This window comes from Alligator mississippiensis, chromosome 4 (assembly GCF_030867095.1).
Source record: "Alligator mississippiensis isolate rAllMis1 chromosome 4, rAllMis1, whole genome shotgun sequence".
Taxonomy (NCBI): domain Eukaryota; kingdom Metazoa; phylum Chordata; order Crocodylia; family Alligatoridae; genus Alligator; species Alligator mississippiensis.
In genome coordinates this window covers 122,921,640-122,939,739 of record NC_081827.1, presented here as the reverse complement: position 1 = coordinate 122,939,739, position 18,100 = coordinate 122,921,640, and the positions used below count along the sequence as shown (strand labels likewise).

The 18,100-nt window shown below is 40.3% G+C and overlaps 1 protein-coding gene across 10 annotated transcripts in view; it reads right to left on the bottom strand.

The window, feature by feature from the left end:
- Positions 1-18,100, bottom strand: part of PLEKHA5 (pleckstrin homology domain containing A5) — a 260,867-nt gene that overhangs the window by 88,772 nt on the left and 153,995 nt on the right. For all 10 annotated transcript variants that reach the window (XR_002090877.2, XR_002090876.2, XM_019489461.2 and 7 more), the window contains 3 exons: positions 10,460-10,543; positions 9,157-9,277; positions 1,702-1,806 (listed from right to left, as the gene is read on the bottom strand). Coding sequence is in view for 8 of the 10 variants with exons in the window: in XM_019489461.2 (XP_019345006.1) it covers positions 1,702-1,806; positions 9,157-9,277; positions 10,460-10,543 (310 nt within the window). In the remaining 2 variants the exon portion in view is untranslated. The remainder of the gene's footprint in view (positions 1-1,701; positions 1,807-9,156; positions 9,278-10,459; positions 10,544-18,100) is intronic.

Sequence of the window (18,100 nt, the reverse complement as noted above, 5' to 3'; positions counted from 1 at the left end):
CAGGTGATCCTGTCAGAGCCAACCTAACTATCCATGGCAATTTATAATCCAATGCATATATATGAACACAGACACAGATACTCATGTTTTCCTCTGAAAATATTAGTTTGTCTTCATAGTGCTGGGGTGATGTTGTAGCCATGGTGGTCCAGGAAATATGCAAGAGGTGAAGATTTTTGTGGGCAGTACCTTTTGTTGAACCAGCTGCATGGCTGGGATAGATTTAGACAAGCTTTCAAATGCAGGTGTTCTTTTTCAGGTGTTTTCCTGCTTATCATTTGTTTCTAGTAATATACAACGTGCTAGGCCAGTGTACAACAAAATACTTTTAATGGTGCTGCACAATATTAGCGCTGTTTAGCTTGGAAACAACTAAATAAGACAAACCAAAAGATTTCAAAGAGGAATATATGGGGGCAACAACGTTTTGACCTGTTGTGGCCTGAATTCTTTCCAACAGAAGAATTGCTCCATTATTTTTCCATCCTCAAAAAATAAGTGCAAGCTAAGAGTGGCATTTTCTGAGTGGTGCCTTGATTCTAACTAGGCTGCACTAGGCACTTGGTAACCACAGAAAGAAGTCGTTTTTGCCTGAGAGCAAGGTAACAATTGCAACAAGTCATGCCAGGTGGATGGACCTATTCAAAGGCAGAAATGGAAGTTAAACCATAGACTTTTAAAAGGGAGTTAAGCACCTGCTTACTGCTTTTGAAAAATCTCCCGCTAAATGAACATTAGTGACTAACAAAGCACAGTGAGATGAGCAGATTAGGGGTGTTCCAAGTAAAAAATTATCCTCTACTAGCACCCTCCAAATTAAAAATAGAAATATATTTGGCCACTCATACTTGCCCCATTTTCTCAACAAGGTTATGATCTATTAACCTAATGGAACATTCCCAGTATGTATTTGTGAGAGAGGGAGGGAGAAAGATAAAAGATGGGCCTATGGACAGAAGCACATACCTGAAGTTATAACCAGGGACTTACTTAAATTGTGGTGAGACAAAACGTTTTTTGTGGCCTGCAGAGCTGATTTTGTGGGCATTTCACGGCAGCCTCGCTCTTTGGCACTGATTGGAGGAGAGGTCGGGGGTAGGAAAGGAGGGGCTTGCTGTCCCTCTGTGATGATTGGTGAAGAGGCCCCAAGGGGGAGAAGGGACAAAGTGGTGTCTGCCATCTTGATTGCTGACTTCCCCAATGCTACCCTGCCCCTTGATACCGATTGGCAAGGACACCCCGGGGGCTGCCATCTTGTCTGCTGCCCTCTGTGTTGGCCCGTCAGCTGGTGTCTTCCCCTCCGGGCAGCAAGGACTGCTGGCACTCACTGTGGAGCCAGCATTACATTTAAAAAATTTTTGTTATTGTTAACTTTGCAGACAATCCTGGATTCCAGTTTCTGCAAAAACCACAAAACTGCGAATTAAGTAGGCCCCTAGTTATAGCAGTGTGCTTTTCTCCCTAAAGAAATGCAGAAACAAAAGCCTGACATTCTACTTCTTAACTGCCTTTATTCATTTGTATTCAGAGCATATTTCACTTACCTGGTAAAATCAAGTAAATGAAAGCAACGCACATGCCACAGGAAAGGTAGTTACCTTCATTTCAACATTTTAGTAACATGTTTCTCAAAACCCCTCTATATATTAGTCAACTAAGTAATAAATAAACACATTAAATAAATATAGAAATAAATAGTACCTGTTTGTAGAGCCAACCCCGTCTCACAACTGGTGCATTAGGATTTCTCTTTATTGAATTTGACCTCTTTCCAAAATTATGAACCTTCTTTGAAGATCGCGATGTCTAAAATACAAAATTCAGCATCACAATCTATTTACACATAATCATAAGGCATGCCTGTTTTCAAATGTGTGTGTGTGTGTGTGTGTGTGTGTGTGTGTGTGTGTGTGTGTGTGTGTGTGTATATATGTATATGTATATACACATGCCTGCTTGATTCTTGCAGGATATAGTGTAAATCCCTAGCCTCTAACTGAAGCTTGTTTCTCATAATCCATAATAAGTAAATTTGTTTCTTTTTTTTTTTTTGTCTCTTTCTTTCTCAACATTCTCCCCATTCACAGTCTCTTGGCTGCTACAAAAGGAATATAACTGTTATTTTGCCTCTGCCTCAACTTCCAGTTTGGGTCTTCCTCCTGTCAAAACAAGTGTAACATACAAGTAAAGGGAAACCTGAGAGTTTAAAGGAACAACAGTGCTACTGATCCAAATCCTCATGTTCCAGAGGCCATAGGGGGATTTGATGAATTTACAAAACTACTTTGTTCTAGTTTACAGCTAGTTTCCATTTATGAAGGCACTACTGCAACCATAAAGTCTTAAAGCCTTATTTTTTTTTCCAAACGTCTGTAAAAACTAATGCCTTGGAGGCCTAGCAAGTTGACAGGGAAATTCTCATTCACCAAGAAAAGGATTAGGAAACAAGCCATTGCTGCTTGCCTTTGGACAAGTCATTGTGTTTCAGTTTACCTATCTGTAATAGTGATGAGATAACTTTACTTCACTATGATATTTTAAAGCCTCAAATAATGTTTGCAGAGAATTCTCAGAGGAAAGGTCTTTATAAAATGAAAAAAAAAGTATGCTTTTATCTACAACCTTATGCTCCAGAACTCAAGATTTTAGTATTTTTTTATCATCTGCATTACAACACCAAGGCTTTAATTCAGAACAGATTTCTACAGGCTATTCAGGAACAAAATATATAACCTGGAAAAAAAAAGCCAATGTAATAAGTACTCAGTTCAGGCAACTATAGCTTTGCCCTCAGTAAAAAATGGGTTGTTTATCTTTCTTAATACTTCATCTGTGGGGCAGTTTATGGACCAGGAGAACAAGGGACATAACAGACATCTCGAAATTAGAGAAACAAAGTAAAAAAACCACAGGGTTGTAATCTTAGGCTGGCAATGAACGGAAAAACAGAAAATAAGGATAATTTTAGCAGGAATCACTTTTCAGAAAAAGTTAATGTACCCATTTTAGCACTGCTACAATACCAACCTGTCTGCAAGAGAATTGTTTCTACGTAACGGCTCAATACTATCACTACTTAATCTTTCCAACTTTGGAGATGTGGCCAATGAAAGGGAAGAAGGAAAACACTACTACGAAACAAAGTTTACACATTTTGACTTTTTATAAGGCTAGTATTTTCTTGGAAGTTTGCTAATGCATAATTCTCTGCCAGTTTCATAAATCACAGGTCTGTTACTAATTCTATAATGTCAGAAAGTAGTTTTATTAAGCAACCTTACTGAAATGAACAGGACACTTACTAGATTAGATTTCAAAGGACTGCAAATATAATAATACAAGGGTTGTCAACCAGGGGTATTTGAGAAGGCCCTAGGGGGTCCGGGCAGGTGGGGACAGAACACTGCCACACACCACCCTGTGCAGGTGCTGCCCACCCGGCCAGACACAGGGGAAGCTCACACCTGGCAGCTGCCACTGCTCAATATTCAGCCATGCACCTCCCCTGCCCCACCCGGGTCCATCCATGTGCCATCTCCCCACCACCCCGCGTCCAGCCACTGGGGGTACACTGATCCAAAAATGTTAAAAACCCTTGTAGGAATACATGTAACAGCAAAGCAGTGTTGTGCATAAGGTATCTCATTAAAAGTAATGTACAGGTTTTGTCAACAGCAATAGCCTGTTAACAGAAACATACAAAATGTCTTAAAATATAACAAAGGATTCAATTCCAACAACTGGATTAAAGGGTTGGATTAAATCTGCAACATGAAAAGCAAAGAAATCCATACCTTCACTTATTTAAACAGATTAAGGGAAATGAGGCTGTTTTCAATTTCATTTGCAAGTGAGGCAACAAATAGATCTGGCATGAGAAAACGTAGAATTTACAATACGGACAATTCAAAATGAAAGTCAAATTTTTTGTATATAGTTAAACATTCAGAGTCCGTAAATTCTGTCTTCAGGAGAACCTGTAAATGTTGCTAGGGACAAGTTTTATTTTGCATGAAACCAAGAAAATCATAAAAAGGGAAATATTCTTCAGATGAAATGCACTGAAAATCAGGCCCAACAGTACACAACAGCATTCCAAAACTCTGATGGTGCTGTGACAAATACTCAAATTAGGATGTTTAATTACTTCCATACATTTAAAACATTCTCTCTCAGACTATCTGCAGCATAACATTAAGCTCAAATAATTCATACATCATACATCTGTTACATTGATAGTTTTGTGATCTTACCAAATTCTGAAATTAATATTTTCTACCATACAAGAAGAAAATTAAGTGACATCTCAGTGTAAAGGTCATGGACTAATGATACAACTCTCATAGCTACTCTGCTACGTAGTAAGAAAGGGGGCACACCTCTTCACATTCTTTCTTGTTTGTAAAATGGTCGCGAATGTTGTAAAACAATAACGAAAACCCCTCAGAGACTCAGATCATTTAGAAACCAATGTATATACTGTATATGGAAAGCCATACAAGTTGCTTCTGTTTCTCTCTAAAAATACTGGTTCGTTTTCCTGCCTATTTTTTGTTTGCAGTAATGCTAGGCACTTGGTAACCACAGAAAGAAGTGATCTTTGTGAAAGTACTCAAGCAAGCAAATAATAATGGCAACGTCTCCAAGAGATTCAGGTCTAAATGAATGTATGGTAACCAAGTGTGCAATCATTTTTACAAAAAGCTGATGGAGCTAAGAGAACGTTTTCAGGTTCATTATACATCTTACCAACACTAAATAACCAGTCTGATCAGGACCCTTATACATTTAATTTATCATATGCAATATAATACCAGTCTCACCCAATATAGAATGAGGTCTGAGATCCCAAGACCTTGTGCATTTAAACCACTGGAATATAATCAATACTGTTAAACTAATTTACAAGATGACCATATACTGACAATCCTGGTCTTTTTCTAAAGAACAGATGTGGAATTATTACATATTTTAAATGATGCCTAGGAAATTTCAGTGATGAATGAGAAATCTCACTTCTTATGGGTGTTTATGGATTAGGAAAAAGCAGATCTAAATGAAATTCTGCCAAATGAATTTTGTTCAAAATTAAAGTTTCTAGAATTTAGAGTTGAGAAAAATAACCTGCCAAAATAAAACTGATGCAGCCAGCCTTTTTGGTTTTGTGAACAGTCCTGATGTTTGTTGCTGCAATGTTCCAAGCATCAATACAGAAACAGAGACAACTCTGGTCAGCATTATTTTCTGTTTTTCAGATACCCGTGTGCTGTAATAAGCCTGGGAAGCAGCATGTCATCTGCTGAAGTTTGGAAAAGCTATGAAAAATAGTAGAAACATTTCACAGCTATACAGGTCAGTCACCCTTCAACTTTTACAATTGTATTTACCTGCTACTAATCATTATTTCTTACATACATTATGGGGAAACTGAAGAAGAGGTAGCCAGAGAACCCCACCTTCCCTATACCTTGTAGTTATCTCAAGGCATTTGAAGTTCTTGGTATAAAAAAAGGAAAGAAAATGACTTTCCCAATGTCACAGGTTGGCTGGGTAGCTTCATTTTCAGAAGCTACGTTTGGAGGTTAACAAGGTAGATAGAAGCTGTTAAAAGGTTTAGTCATAAATGCTCTGGCAGGAATTTCACAATGCTGTAATTTTGCTTGCATTTTGTTGCTGGGGTGAGGGGAGAGTGGGGGGCAGGAGAGGGAAAAGGGTAGCAAAGGCAGGAAAGTGGGAAGACTAGCATTTCACCAAGAGTCTTGCTGCTTGGTTTCATCAAATCTTTTTTAATCACCCTTTACATAATCATTTTAGACTCTAATAAGCCCTCTTTGTACAGACTGAAAGCACAATTTTCTGCAAGTGTTGCTATATTAATTCTACATTCGTTTTTTATTAATAGAAAAGCAGCATTATACTATACTCCCACACCTTGCAATTGTCTGTACTGCATTTTAGTAGCTGCACCTGCAGTTTGTCTTTATTCCTAACCATCTTCCAAATCAAATTAGAAATTTTCCCAAATAACTCCTTGAAATGGAACTGTTTGTAAATCTGAGGAATTAAATCACCACCAATGTTTTCATCGGTGCCCAAGGCAACAAAATACAGCTTTCTTCTTTTCCACAGTTCATGGACAGTCTACCCAGTAGGCTATAATTTGTCCCAGTATTTTTTCTTCCATGTCATGCAGATTCTAGGTGATAAGTGTCGGGACCCAGGGCAGCCGGCCAGCAGCTCTCCCTGACTCCCACCCGGGCAGATAAGGGTCCGGGGCCTTAGAAGGCCGTCAGGTGGGTATTTGTGACGCTTGGAGTGGAATTAATTAGGCGGACACTTATCGGTTGTAAAGTAAGATTGTTTACTCACGTCAAGGTGGTGTAAGACGGAGGTCAGAGATACTTAGTTAGTTATAGCTTAGAGATCGTCGTTCAGTTGTTCTGCAGATATATATATATGGGCCGGCGGTCGGCTTATCGGGCATGCAGGGCAAGGGTACGCCAGGGAGGTCGCGGAGGGAAGACACTGACAACTGATTAATTTGTCAGATTTATTCCAAGGTGTGGGCAGAGTTGTCTTCGACTTTGCGAAAAATGTAAGCGGGTTTTGTTTGTATGATAGTCAATTGTTTTTTGCCACGTCATAAATCTAATTAGAATCGCCAATTATTTAGCGGTCTTTGCTAGGGTGTTATTTTTATAGGGTTACTTCTTGTTTTCTTTGACCAATTATAATGATTTATATAAAGCAAAGAAGGCAAAAGTTTTTATTTCTGTTAGTGGCGCAGCAATAAATTTCTTTTTGACATGCGCAGAAAAAAAGCGGTTATTATTATAATTGTTAACCCTTAGTTAACCTAGTGCAGAAAAAAATGTTTTAAATGGTTATTACTTGTTTGTGACATGGGCACTACTTAATTTGGTTGTGACAATAAGCAGCTCTATTCTAAGGGAGGGGGACAGTATAAATGATTGCACCAACTTTTTTTTTATTGCTCAGAGTATTCCTCAAACCTAAAATTGAGAAGCCACTTCAAAGCATGAAATGGCATACTTGTATTTTATGTACATTCAACCTATCAGGTTACTAGAACTGTCAAAGCAGCAAAGCAGTTATCAACCCTGGTATCTATATTGCAGACACTTGTCTTTTGAGAATGGGACCAACAAAATGGTCAGAAGTAATGGAAGAGTTTATTTTTGAAAAGGGCTCTAACAAACATTTGAAGCAGTCTATTTACTAAAGATTAATTAGCATAGGTTTAAGTATAACCCATTTGCTTTTTCTAAAATACATCAATAAATCCCATGATCCTTGTATGAGATCAAAGTCTTATTAACCAAAAAATTTAGAGAAGTGCCTTAATTCAACAGTCAGCCCAATCCCCATTTCCTTCCAGGATACTGTCATACATATGCATAATAATAGGCATAGTAATATTTTTATTAATTTGAATATATGTATATAAGAATCTTAAACCAATTTCCAAAATAGAACTTTTCAAAACTGAAATATAAATAGTTATCCCTGCTATTTACTGCTCAGAATATAGAAATCTACCTGCAAGATAACTGCTGCAATAATTTTCTGTTACCATTAACATCACTGATGTCATAAGCTCAGTTCTGAGAATAAAGTTTTATCATGCTCCTTTTTGCTGGCTGCCTACAAAGGCTTAGCAACAACTGTAAGGTCATGTTTAACAGTGTTGGGGTTTTTTAAACACCAATGTTGCAGTTAGATTATGGTATTATTCAGAATTTGGAAGTCTCTTCTTTTTAGATAATGGTCTTAATGTAGGTCATTTTGCCTGACCTACTTGACATTTAAAACAAAAGCTGCTTTAACAATGCCCCGAATGCTCAAAATGATTTATTTCTTATGGGCAATCCTAGGATATTTTCTTTTCACATAGAAAATTAATTTCAGCAGGTTTGGATTATGTTTAAGAATCTGCTCACTTAACACTGACATTGTAAAGTATATATTCTGTTGCAAATGTGATTTATTTGCTGGAGAACCATTTTCCTAGATCCAGGCTTTCAATGCCTAACAAAGTACTAGAGATGCTGTACTTTTTTTGGAACTGAGAATACATAAATGTTCAAGGAAAAGAAGCGTTAACTGCTGAGTGGAAGACAAATGGGACTGCTCTCGTCTGTCACCACTAACCGAAGCTGTCTTGGTGGTAACATTTTTCTGAAAAATAGTTTTGATGTTCTAATATTTTTCTGAAAAACGGTTTTGTGGAAAGAAAATTCTGAGGGCTGTGTGTACACACACATGTACATATACACATGTACGTTCACATATATACCATTATATGCGTGTGCATTACACACACACACCTCCCCACAATGTGGTGGAGAAATCTCTCTCTCTCTCTCTCTATAGATATAGATATTTCTCCACCATGTCGTTGTGAAGCACTATATCCCCACAGTTACAGCTGGGAAAGCTGAGACAGAGGGGATAAAAGTTGGTTCATCTAAGAACAAATCAGTGAAACAAGACTGGCAACATAATTCATGACTAGCACTTTCAGCCCTGTGTTTTAACTATAAAACTAGTCTTTATAAGAGGGAGAGAAGTAGCAGACAGCCCAAAATTTCACATGCAGTCTGCTATTGACCAATTCTCTTACACATTGCACTACAACTTCTAGCACTGATGGTAACGAAATGTTAACCTTTGCCACGTCAGCTGCCCTCATAGCCTCTTCAAGGATGGTGACCATTCCCCTTGAAATTGTTACATCTCTATATACCTTTCATTTGGTCAGTTGTAGGTTTTGTGACTGTCCACAGCCACATGCTTGATTATCTGCCCACTCAAATGCACATTTGCTCATTTGCACTTCCTCAGAATTAAAGATGTCAGATACCACAGACAATTCAAGAATGTGAAAGTAATAAGATTCAAGGCATCTGACAAAAATTACAGCTTTAGTGATAACTCATTTCAAACACCTCAGCTTCCAAATTAAGCATATGAGAAGTCAAATGCCCTGCGACAGCATATGCTTTGTTTCTTTCCTTTAAATTGAATATTAATCACAAACTTTCTCTGTAATACTAGGATTCTTTTCAGCATCTTCCAATATAACACAATAATATTCTAATAATAAATAATTAGTGTTGGAACGAAAAGACTTACTCTGCCCACCGGGCTCATTGGATGCACACCATAATCTGTAGTCACATTATAGTTAGTTGCTTCACTTATCGTGCTCGCTGGTCGGTCCTTCTTTTCCTCGGATGTCATAGCTGCAGCAGTTCTGAAAATAGAATATGAAATAACACTAGAACCTGCTGTGTGTGCAGGCCACTATTAAAACACATCACATCCCTAGATGTTCTCTAATAATGCCTGCGTCCTACTTTCTAGTTTTCAAGCAAGCTAGCAGTTCACATTTCTTGACAAAGTTACCTATGCCAAATGTTTAAAAGCCAATTAAACTGAACAGCAAGCAAGATTTACTAGTAAATTATTATTGGAAACACTTAAAATGTTGTTTGAAGCTACAGAAATTCACGATTCATACAACAACAGCAAGAGAATGCCACCCACAAATCTTATCTTCATAAAAATGAAACTACTTATAACTACTAACGTGGTTCAATCTCAGAATTAGCCTACTTGTCCTGCACAATTTAGGCTGCACAATACTCAGGCACTTGATAGTCTAAGGTAAGAGATTAATGTTGCATATCAATTCTTGGTTTCCTTAAGCCTTCAGGAAAGATTAAGAAAATGTCATTCCTTACTTACATTTCAGGAACACTCAATCAGCAGTGAACAAACATGTTATACTGCTCAGAAAGCCCTTGAACAGGGCAACAAAGCAACTAAACTACCATTAAATGGCAAAGGAGTACTGGTTGCTATATGAGCTATGGAATAACAACTTTACAGAATGATTTAGTTGGATTATTGAAAACATACCTTCTGGCATTCTCTTGGGACTACTCCATTAAAAACCTGGTAACTTTTCCTCCATTAAACTAAGGTAGGGTTAACAGGTAAAAAATGGCACCCCAAAATTGACAAAAACAGTTTGTTAAACACAGGAAGTCAGTCTGGACCATCTTTATAAGACTTCAATGTGCTTCTCTGGCCAGGGATTTGTGATGTGCAGAAAAACTCGAATATGAAAAAATAATAAAATATTTCAATTTTCTTATTAGGCAGAAGTCAGGGCCAGGTGGCTCCTTAAAAACTGAATTATAACCTTTCTTAGGCAGCAATCTAATTTTGTCAGTTGCTAGGAGCCTAGCATATGACAAAACGGGTTGCTACCTATGAAAGCTCATGCGTCTCTGAATTAGTTGCCACCCTATCTTACCTTCTACCTGACTTCAGACTAACGTAGCTATGTCCATATTAAAAGTCAGTGATTAGCATGAAATAAGCAGATTAAAAATGTGTACAATTTATATTATAAGTGTATTTAACTTACTGTTCATTGACGACAAAAATACAGTTGTCCTGTGATGGCTGTCCTGTTACTGGATGTTTACAGGTCACTTTTCGTTCATTATGACTGTGGAGGAAAGAGAAGGATTTATATAACTATGTATTTAATAGCTTTGCAATTCTTTTAAGAATAACACAAGGCCCAAGGACAGATAAGGTAATAGGAGGGTTCATGAGAATTTCATTGGGTGTGCCTACACATGCAATTAACACGCATGAATAAACTCTGGAGCTTATTGCTCCTGAGCATACCGTTTGAACATGTGCCTGGGAGCAGAAAAACTCAGGAGCATATTGCTCCAGTTTATTTGTGTGCATCTGGAGCCCTCCTGGAGCAGCTAAGGGCTGCTCCAATGGGGCTCCACATGCTGTGGAACAGCTGGCTGGGGCACGAGCATGCTTCAGCCCAGGGGCTGCCTGCTGGCCACCCCTGCACAGGAGCACCCTCATGCCCCAGTCAGCTCCTTCGCAGCACATTGAGCCAGGTCAGAGTAACCCCAGGTGGGCAGGCTGCAGGTGCAAGGGGCTGACTGGAGTATGAGGGTGCAGCCCCCACACTGGGGCACCCTTATGCTGCAGATAGCCCCTACACTGCCTGGTCAGAAAAGCCCTGGGCTGGCAGGGGACCTAGGGCTCCTTCATAGCAGCCTGAAGCCCAGGGCTGCTTCGACCTGGTTTAGAGTGCTGCAGAGGGCCTGGCTGGGGCACAAGGGTCCTCCTGTGTAGGCTGCCCCTGCGCTGAAGTACCCTTGTGCCCCAGCCATCCCCATCACTGTCTACATGTGCCATGGTACACAAAACAACGCTGCTACAAGGTACTTCTTGTGTTTAGCTAGACTACCCAGTAGCAGCATTTATTAGTCTACTGAGACCTAATAGGGTCACACATGTAGATGTTGATATTTTACTACATAGCTAATTAGTCAGCACCACAGCAAACATCTCATGTAGACGCGCCCAGCATGGCATACAGAAGTCAATGCCTCTTCTCAGCTAGAGTCACCAGCATTCAAACTCCCAACAGGATGGTTTAAAGATTTCCAGCAATGAAAATTCTTGCTGTAAAATTGGTTGACAAGTAGGTGCTACTGCTGAACAGTACATGTCTAAGCAAAGCAGCTGAAATCATTCTATCAGCTTATAATTACAGGTTATTAAAATGTTTTCAATCATTTTGTGAATGAAGCCCATGTCCATTATTCAACAGAGGCAGAGATGTAAAGGAAATACCTGAAGTTTAAGCAAAGCTAATTTTTTTTCCTAATTTAGCAGTTTGATATTTTCCATTTAAAATTTCCAAAATGTGAAGTGATATTCAAATAGCTAAGAAACATTGTAAATGCTTAAGAATCAGAAATGAGAGAAAAGAAACAAACTAAAGCCTAAATAAACAAACAAGATGATATCATGTTTCTTTTTAACTTAACAGAGCACAAATAAATTGCATTTCACAGCCACACAATCCCTTAATATTGTTTACAGCATCACGGCAAATACAGATATCACAGATGTTAGGTGAAATAAATGTACCAAAAAGAAATACATTGAGATAAACGTTGTTGTAACGTTTTCCTAAATTCTTCCCAACATTGTGCAAAGCCACAAATGGCCCTGGGCCTCAAGCCCCACACACTACCCCAGCTGGGTAGCAGCCCCAGCCCTGCCCAACTCCCTTCCTCACTATGGGAGCCTCAATCCTCCCCCTCTCCCCCCCAATTTACCTGCAGGGAGCTGCTCTCCAGGCTGCCATGTGCATGTGTTAGCACACACATGCACATGGCATCCCATACCTGACCACCCTCCTCCCACTTCCCTCAGCCCCTTGCAGGCTGGAACTCTGCCAGCCAGCCTGCAAAGGGAAACCCACCTTTCCCCACATTTTTCTCCTTTAAAAAGAGAAAATACAGGTTTTTTTCTCCCTTAAAAAGCGAAAATCTGGGTTTTACCAAGTTTTTCCATGGTGAACAGAAAACTCAGATCCCCATTCATGAAACAGAGGCATCTAAGGCATCTACTCTGCTTAACTGTTAAGCTTGGGCATGGTCTCATGTTTGTTCATAAGGGAAGTATGAAATAGGGTCTTAGTTGTCTTACCAAAGAGAGGTTAATGATTTTTTTGAAGCCTGGATTCAACTATCTGTCATAGATATTGCACTATGTGATCTCAGACAAATCACCTAATCTCACTGGCTGCCTGTTCATGTATTGGTTTGTGTTCTAATTAGAATGTTCCAGCACGGTTTCACCATCACATGTATAAGCCCCTGTGCATTTAAAAATGGTTGTGGAGGCATTCTATCTAAACATCATCAAATGAGCTTTCGAAAAGCATCCCACTGCTATTTTCAAATGTGCAGGGGCTTAATACAAGTGACAGTGAGGTGTTTTAATTAGCATGGCTCTCCAGAAACCACTCAATTTAAAATGCCCCTACCCCGACCATATGTATAGGCAGCCTTTATGATAATCTATAAAATAGTGATACTGTTTCCCTCCCTTGCTAGTATTATTCTGAGTAAGTACATACTATAGGAATGAGAGTTGGCAAGTACCTAGATAGGTCACAGTATCTGCTGCATTCAAACTCCTGCTGCAATCAGTATAAGAAAATGGAAAAAAGTTTTATACAGTTATGTATGGAAGCATAAATCCTGTTAGTTGAACTGAAAGGTGATCCTACTGTGAAATCTTCAGGTGCTTCCAAAGTCCTGCAACTCAAACAACTGTATTATGCTAAAACACTTCAAACTGTAACATATATAATCAACAAAGTTTTTTTGTTCAACAGAAAAGGCTCTGCAACACCATTTTTCTTTCTGAAGTAATGTTTTTCAATTTGTGAACATTCTTAAGATTAGGTAAGTTAAAAATATAGAGTAGATGGAGAAAATTTAACCAATTCTTTTTAATTTTTATATGGTAAATTTAAATTCAACATTTGTTCCTGAATGAAATGTGTTTATTTAAAAATGCTTGGGAAAGGGAGGGGTGTGTGTGTTTACACACACACACACACACACACACACACACACACACACACACACACACACTCTCTCTCTCATCTCCTGTGTGATGAAGTTAACTGTTTTGTTCCAACTTCCTCTTAAAAATTCCACTGGACAGAAGATGAGGCTGGAAAATTTCAACCTTAACAAACTTTTCAGAAGTTTAGCAAACACTGAAAGCAGGATCGGAATGGAAGCTTACGCCACTTACAGGATGACAGCCACTGACTTCCTTGCTATGCTGTCCAACCTTAAATTACTCATTACAATTTCAAATTATGCAATATATTGTTCACCTTGTAAATCTTGTTCTGTACCGCACTTTCCAAATTCTTAACGTAATAAAGATAAACTGAACATTTCCCTGGTTGGTGCTTATGCTAAAACCCTCCTAATATTAATCATTGCACAATTTCCCAGAGTCACGCTCTAATCACAAGTCCCCTTTCACACAAAAACCTTCAAAACACAATTAAAGCTTCTTTCATTGCCAAGTGGTATTGGATATAATCTACATAAACCTAATCTGGAAAGAGATAAAAATATAACCCAATTCTTGACCCTCCCCCCCCCTTTTTTTTTTAACCACAGAAAATTTATTGGCGTTTAGAATCTTGCTGCTATCTGTTGGGATTTGTGCACTGTAAAACTTAATCAACTCTGGGTTAATAACTACAAGTGCTCACTCTAGCTTTTCGCTATGATAAAGATTATTAACAGTTTAACCTCTAAATAGCCTCTTTTGGAAAGTACATCGTGACCTTCTAGGGTAATGGGATGTATGCTGATGTAGTGGGTCTTGGTAGTCCTGAATTTCTATGATCCTATATTTTCTATCAGAGAAATGATGGATAATGCAGTTTGCAGAGAACTAAGTTAGCAATATTACTGTCAAACAGGTGTGCTAAATTAATGTAGCCCCCCATGGCTGGACGAGTAGTGCAGGGCTGTTCTGAAGGCCAGCTGGACTCACAGACCAACCCTGCATTCCAGCCCATGTCCTGGAGTGGCTAAAGTAGGCACCCCAGAGCCACTGCTGCATGTGGCATGTGCACATAGCAGCCACACCACTGCTCTGGGACAGAAGCTGGAGCAAGAGCTGCATGCAGCACATGGGGCCATCCACGTATCTTTAAATCCATTGTATTTTGCAATCCCTGCATGCATGAGGGGGTGGGACAGCACAAGGGACCAAATGATGTAGCTCCACAGTCGGGATCCAGTCTGTAGACCACATTTTTGACAATCCTGCTGTAAAAGAACCACTCATTTTGAAGTACTCTCCTTTTTTTCCTCCAATTCCACAGAATTTTTTTTGCCCCCTCCAAGTAAATAGGAGAAATTTACTCCCAAATATGGAGTCCAACGAGGGCAAAAGCTCAATTTTTCTATCCTGAAATCATCTTGAAGAGATGATTTTAACCTGATGGATGATTTTCTCCAGGGATAATGTTCACCAGGGTTCAGAGGGTCGGGGAAGAGGAAGCGTGGCCACAGAAAGGGCATGTCCAGACCCCCGTGGCAGAGGAGGAGGAGGAGAAGGGGGAAAGCCCTGCCTGCCACAGTGGCTCTCTGACAGCCGGGAGCAATCTGGGCACAGAGCTCCACTGCCTGGCCCTAGAGGGGGACTCTTCCTCCTCCTCCCTCTCGCCTGCAGCAGGTGGGGCAGGGTCCTCTGTGTGGTACTGCCCAGCCCCAGATGCTGTCCTGGCATGGCCCTGTTAAGGGGAAAGGGGCAGGGATGGAGGGAGTTAATTCCTCCCTCCATCCCTTCTGACCCCAGGGACTGCAGCTAGAGTCTCCGCCTCCACTGCTTGCCCACATACAGGCAGACCCCGGCTGTGGTGGGGAGGGGAGGAGGGGGGGAAGGTGGGAAGAATTAACACCCTCCTTGCTCACTTTGCCTTGACAGGGCCATGCTGGAATGCATCTGGTCACGTCCCTGCCCATGCTTGGGCCAGGGAGCAGAGGGGCAGGGCCTGCCCTGCTCTGCTCTGCTCTCTGGAGCAGAGCGCACAGCCCAGCCCAGCCCACAGCTGCAGAGCATGCTGGGATGCTGGAAGACTCTGGTTTAACTGAAACCAGGAAGGGGTCTGGAACAGAAGTTGCATAAACTGGTTTGACCCAAATCAGTTAAGTCTGATACTGCATTCAACCAGGTTTATCTTAAACCAAGTTCAGTCATGTTCAAACTGGTTTATGTGCACTTAGCTTATGTTGTTACAGGTTTAAACCAGTTTCTGATCACTTAAACCGATTTATGTGCAACTTCTGTCCCTAGCCCTAAGGCAGGGGTGGAGGGGCAGAAGTCATGGAATTAGAGAAAATAAAATGTAAAATCAAGTGTTGAGCAAAGGGAAGGAACTTGGAAGACTGCACACATTTGAGGATCATTTTTGGTTTAACATTTCTAGAGTCATAAAAACATCACCTTACTTTTCAAACTGATATTCAGATATAATTAATAACCAATCTAATAATTGAATATTAGTGGAAAAAGTACCCAGAACCATTAACGCGGACTCTGTAAATATTCTACAGTGAAGTATACAGCCACCCCTGAACCTAGGAATGTGTGCAGTTGTGATGCAGCACATTTCCCCAATATCTACTCGGCTCTGCATCTCAAATACAGCATATAATGAAGAGGTAACTGAAAATGAAGGTCAGCCTATTCTAACAAAAATGCAATGGATTTAAAAGGTACATAAATGAGTTGATTAAAGCACAGATATTTTCATTTGGAAGTATGCAACATTTTGATTTTGGTATTTTATTTAATATTTTAACCAGAGTTCTTAAGATACTTCTACAATCCCTCAATAGTATGTCCCATATCTATATAACAGTAGCCTTATCCATTTATTTATAACCACCATCACTTGATGATTTCTAAGGTTTCATTAAATGCTATCATACACATATTGCAATTTCTACTATATTCGGTTGAGATAGTCTTCAGCGACCACACAAAAGTTTACTCTACCTCCCTACACAAGCATAATACTTTGTATATTGTGTTATGACAATAACATACAACTTATTAATTTCCCTCAATGGAAATTAAGCAAAAATCTTTTCCCTTTAATACCTCTGCACATTAATTTTCAAATTTTATGCAATCCCAAAACTGCCATTCAAAGTGGCAATGCTGCATTTTTACATATCTGTACTTTTACTGCATGGTAAATAAGGAATGTTACAGTGGATTTAAGCAGTTAGAAGTCAGTTCGTTAACACATTTGGGGGGGAGGTTTAAGCAGAAATATAGCACTTGAGATAAATATGCACCTATCAGTAATACTTTGGTCAAAGTTGAGTCTTCCTGGACTTCAGCAAGGCCTTTGACACTGTCGACCACCCCATCCCCATTAAAAAACTAGGCGACTGTGGCATTGATGCCTACATGGTCAGATGGATTGCAAATTGGCTGAAGGGTCATACTCAGAGGGTAGTGGTGGACAGGTCATATTCGACCTGGGGAGAAGTGGGCAGTGGAGTCTCCCAGGGCTCGGCCCTTGAGCCCACGCTGTTCAATTTCTTTATCAGCAATTTGGATGATGGGGTGAAAAGCAACCTGTTCAAATTTGCTGATGATACCAAAATTTGGGGTGAGGTGGGCACGTTAGCAGGGAGGGAAAGACTGCAGAAAGACCTGGTTAGGTTGCAGGGGTGGGGTAACAAAAACAGGATGCGTTTCAATATGGACAAGTGCAGGGTGCTGCACTTGGGCAGTAGTAACCAGCAGCATACTTATAAGATGGGAAACTCCATTCTTGAGAGCACAGAAGCAGAAAGGGATCTTGGAGTCATTACTGACTCCAAGATGAACATGGGCTGACAATGCAAGGTCACGGTCGACAGGGCTAACCGGACCTTATCGTGCATCCACAGGTCCATCTCAAGTAGGGCCAAGGAGGCGATTCACCCCCTTTATGCGACACCGGTCAGGCTGCAGCTGGAGTACTGTGTCCAGTTCTGGGCACCCCACTTCAAGAGGGATGTGGACAACACCGAGAGGGTCCAGAGGAGGGCCACCCGCATGATCTGGGGACAGCAGGGCAGATCCTACAAAGAGAGGCTATGGGACCTGAACCTGTTCAGCCTTCACAAGAGAAGGCTGAGGGGGGACCTGGTGACTATCTATAAACTCACTAGGGGGGACCAGAAGGGTTTGGGGGAGACCTTGTTTCCCCTAGCGCCCCCAGGGATAACAAGGAATAACGGCCACAAGTTGTTGGAGAGTAGGTTTAGATTAGATATCTATAAGAACTACTTCACAGTTAGGGCGGCTAGGATCTGGAACCAACTTCCAAGGGAAATGGTGCTGGCTCCTACCCTGGGGGTCTTTAAGAAGCGGCTTGATGCCTACCTGGATGGGGTCATTTGAGCCTAGTTTTCTTCCTGCCCAGGGAGGGGGTTGGGACCTGACCTGAAGATCTACAAGGTCCCTTCCGACCCTACTTCTATGATTCTATGAAAGTTAATGCTGGAAGTCCATTCATGGTAACTTCAATAAACCAGAGTAATGATTGCCCTGCACTTCCCAAAACTATTTTAGTACCAGGAGTTCAGTTATATGAATATACTAATTTCTAAAAGCAAAATTTCTAGAATCA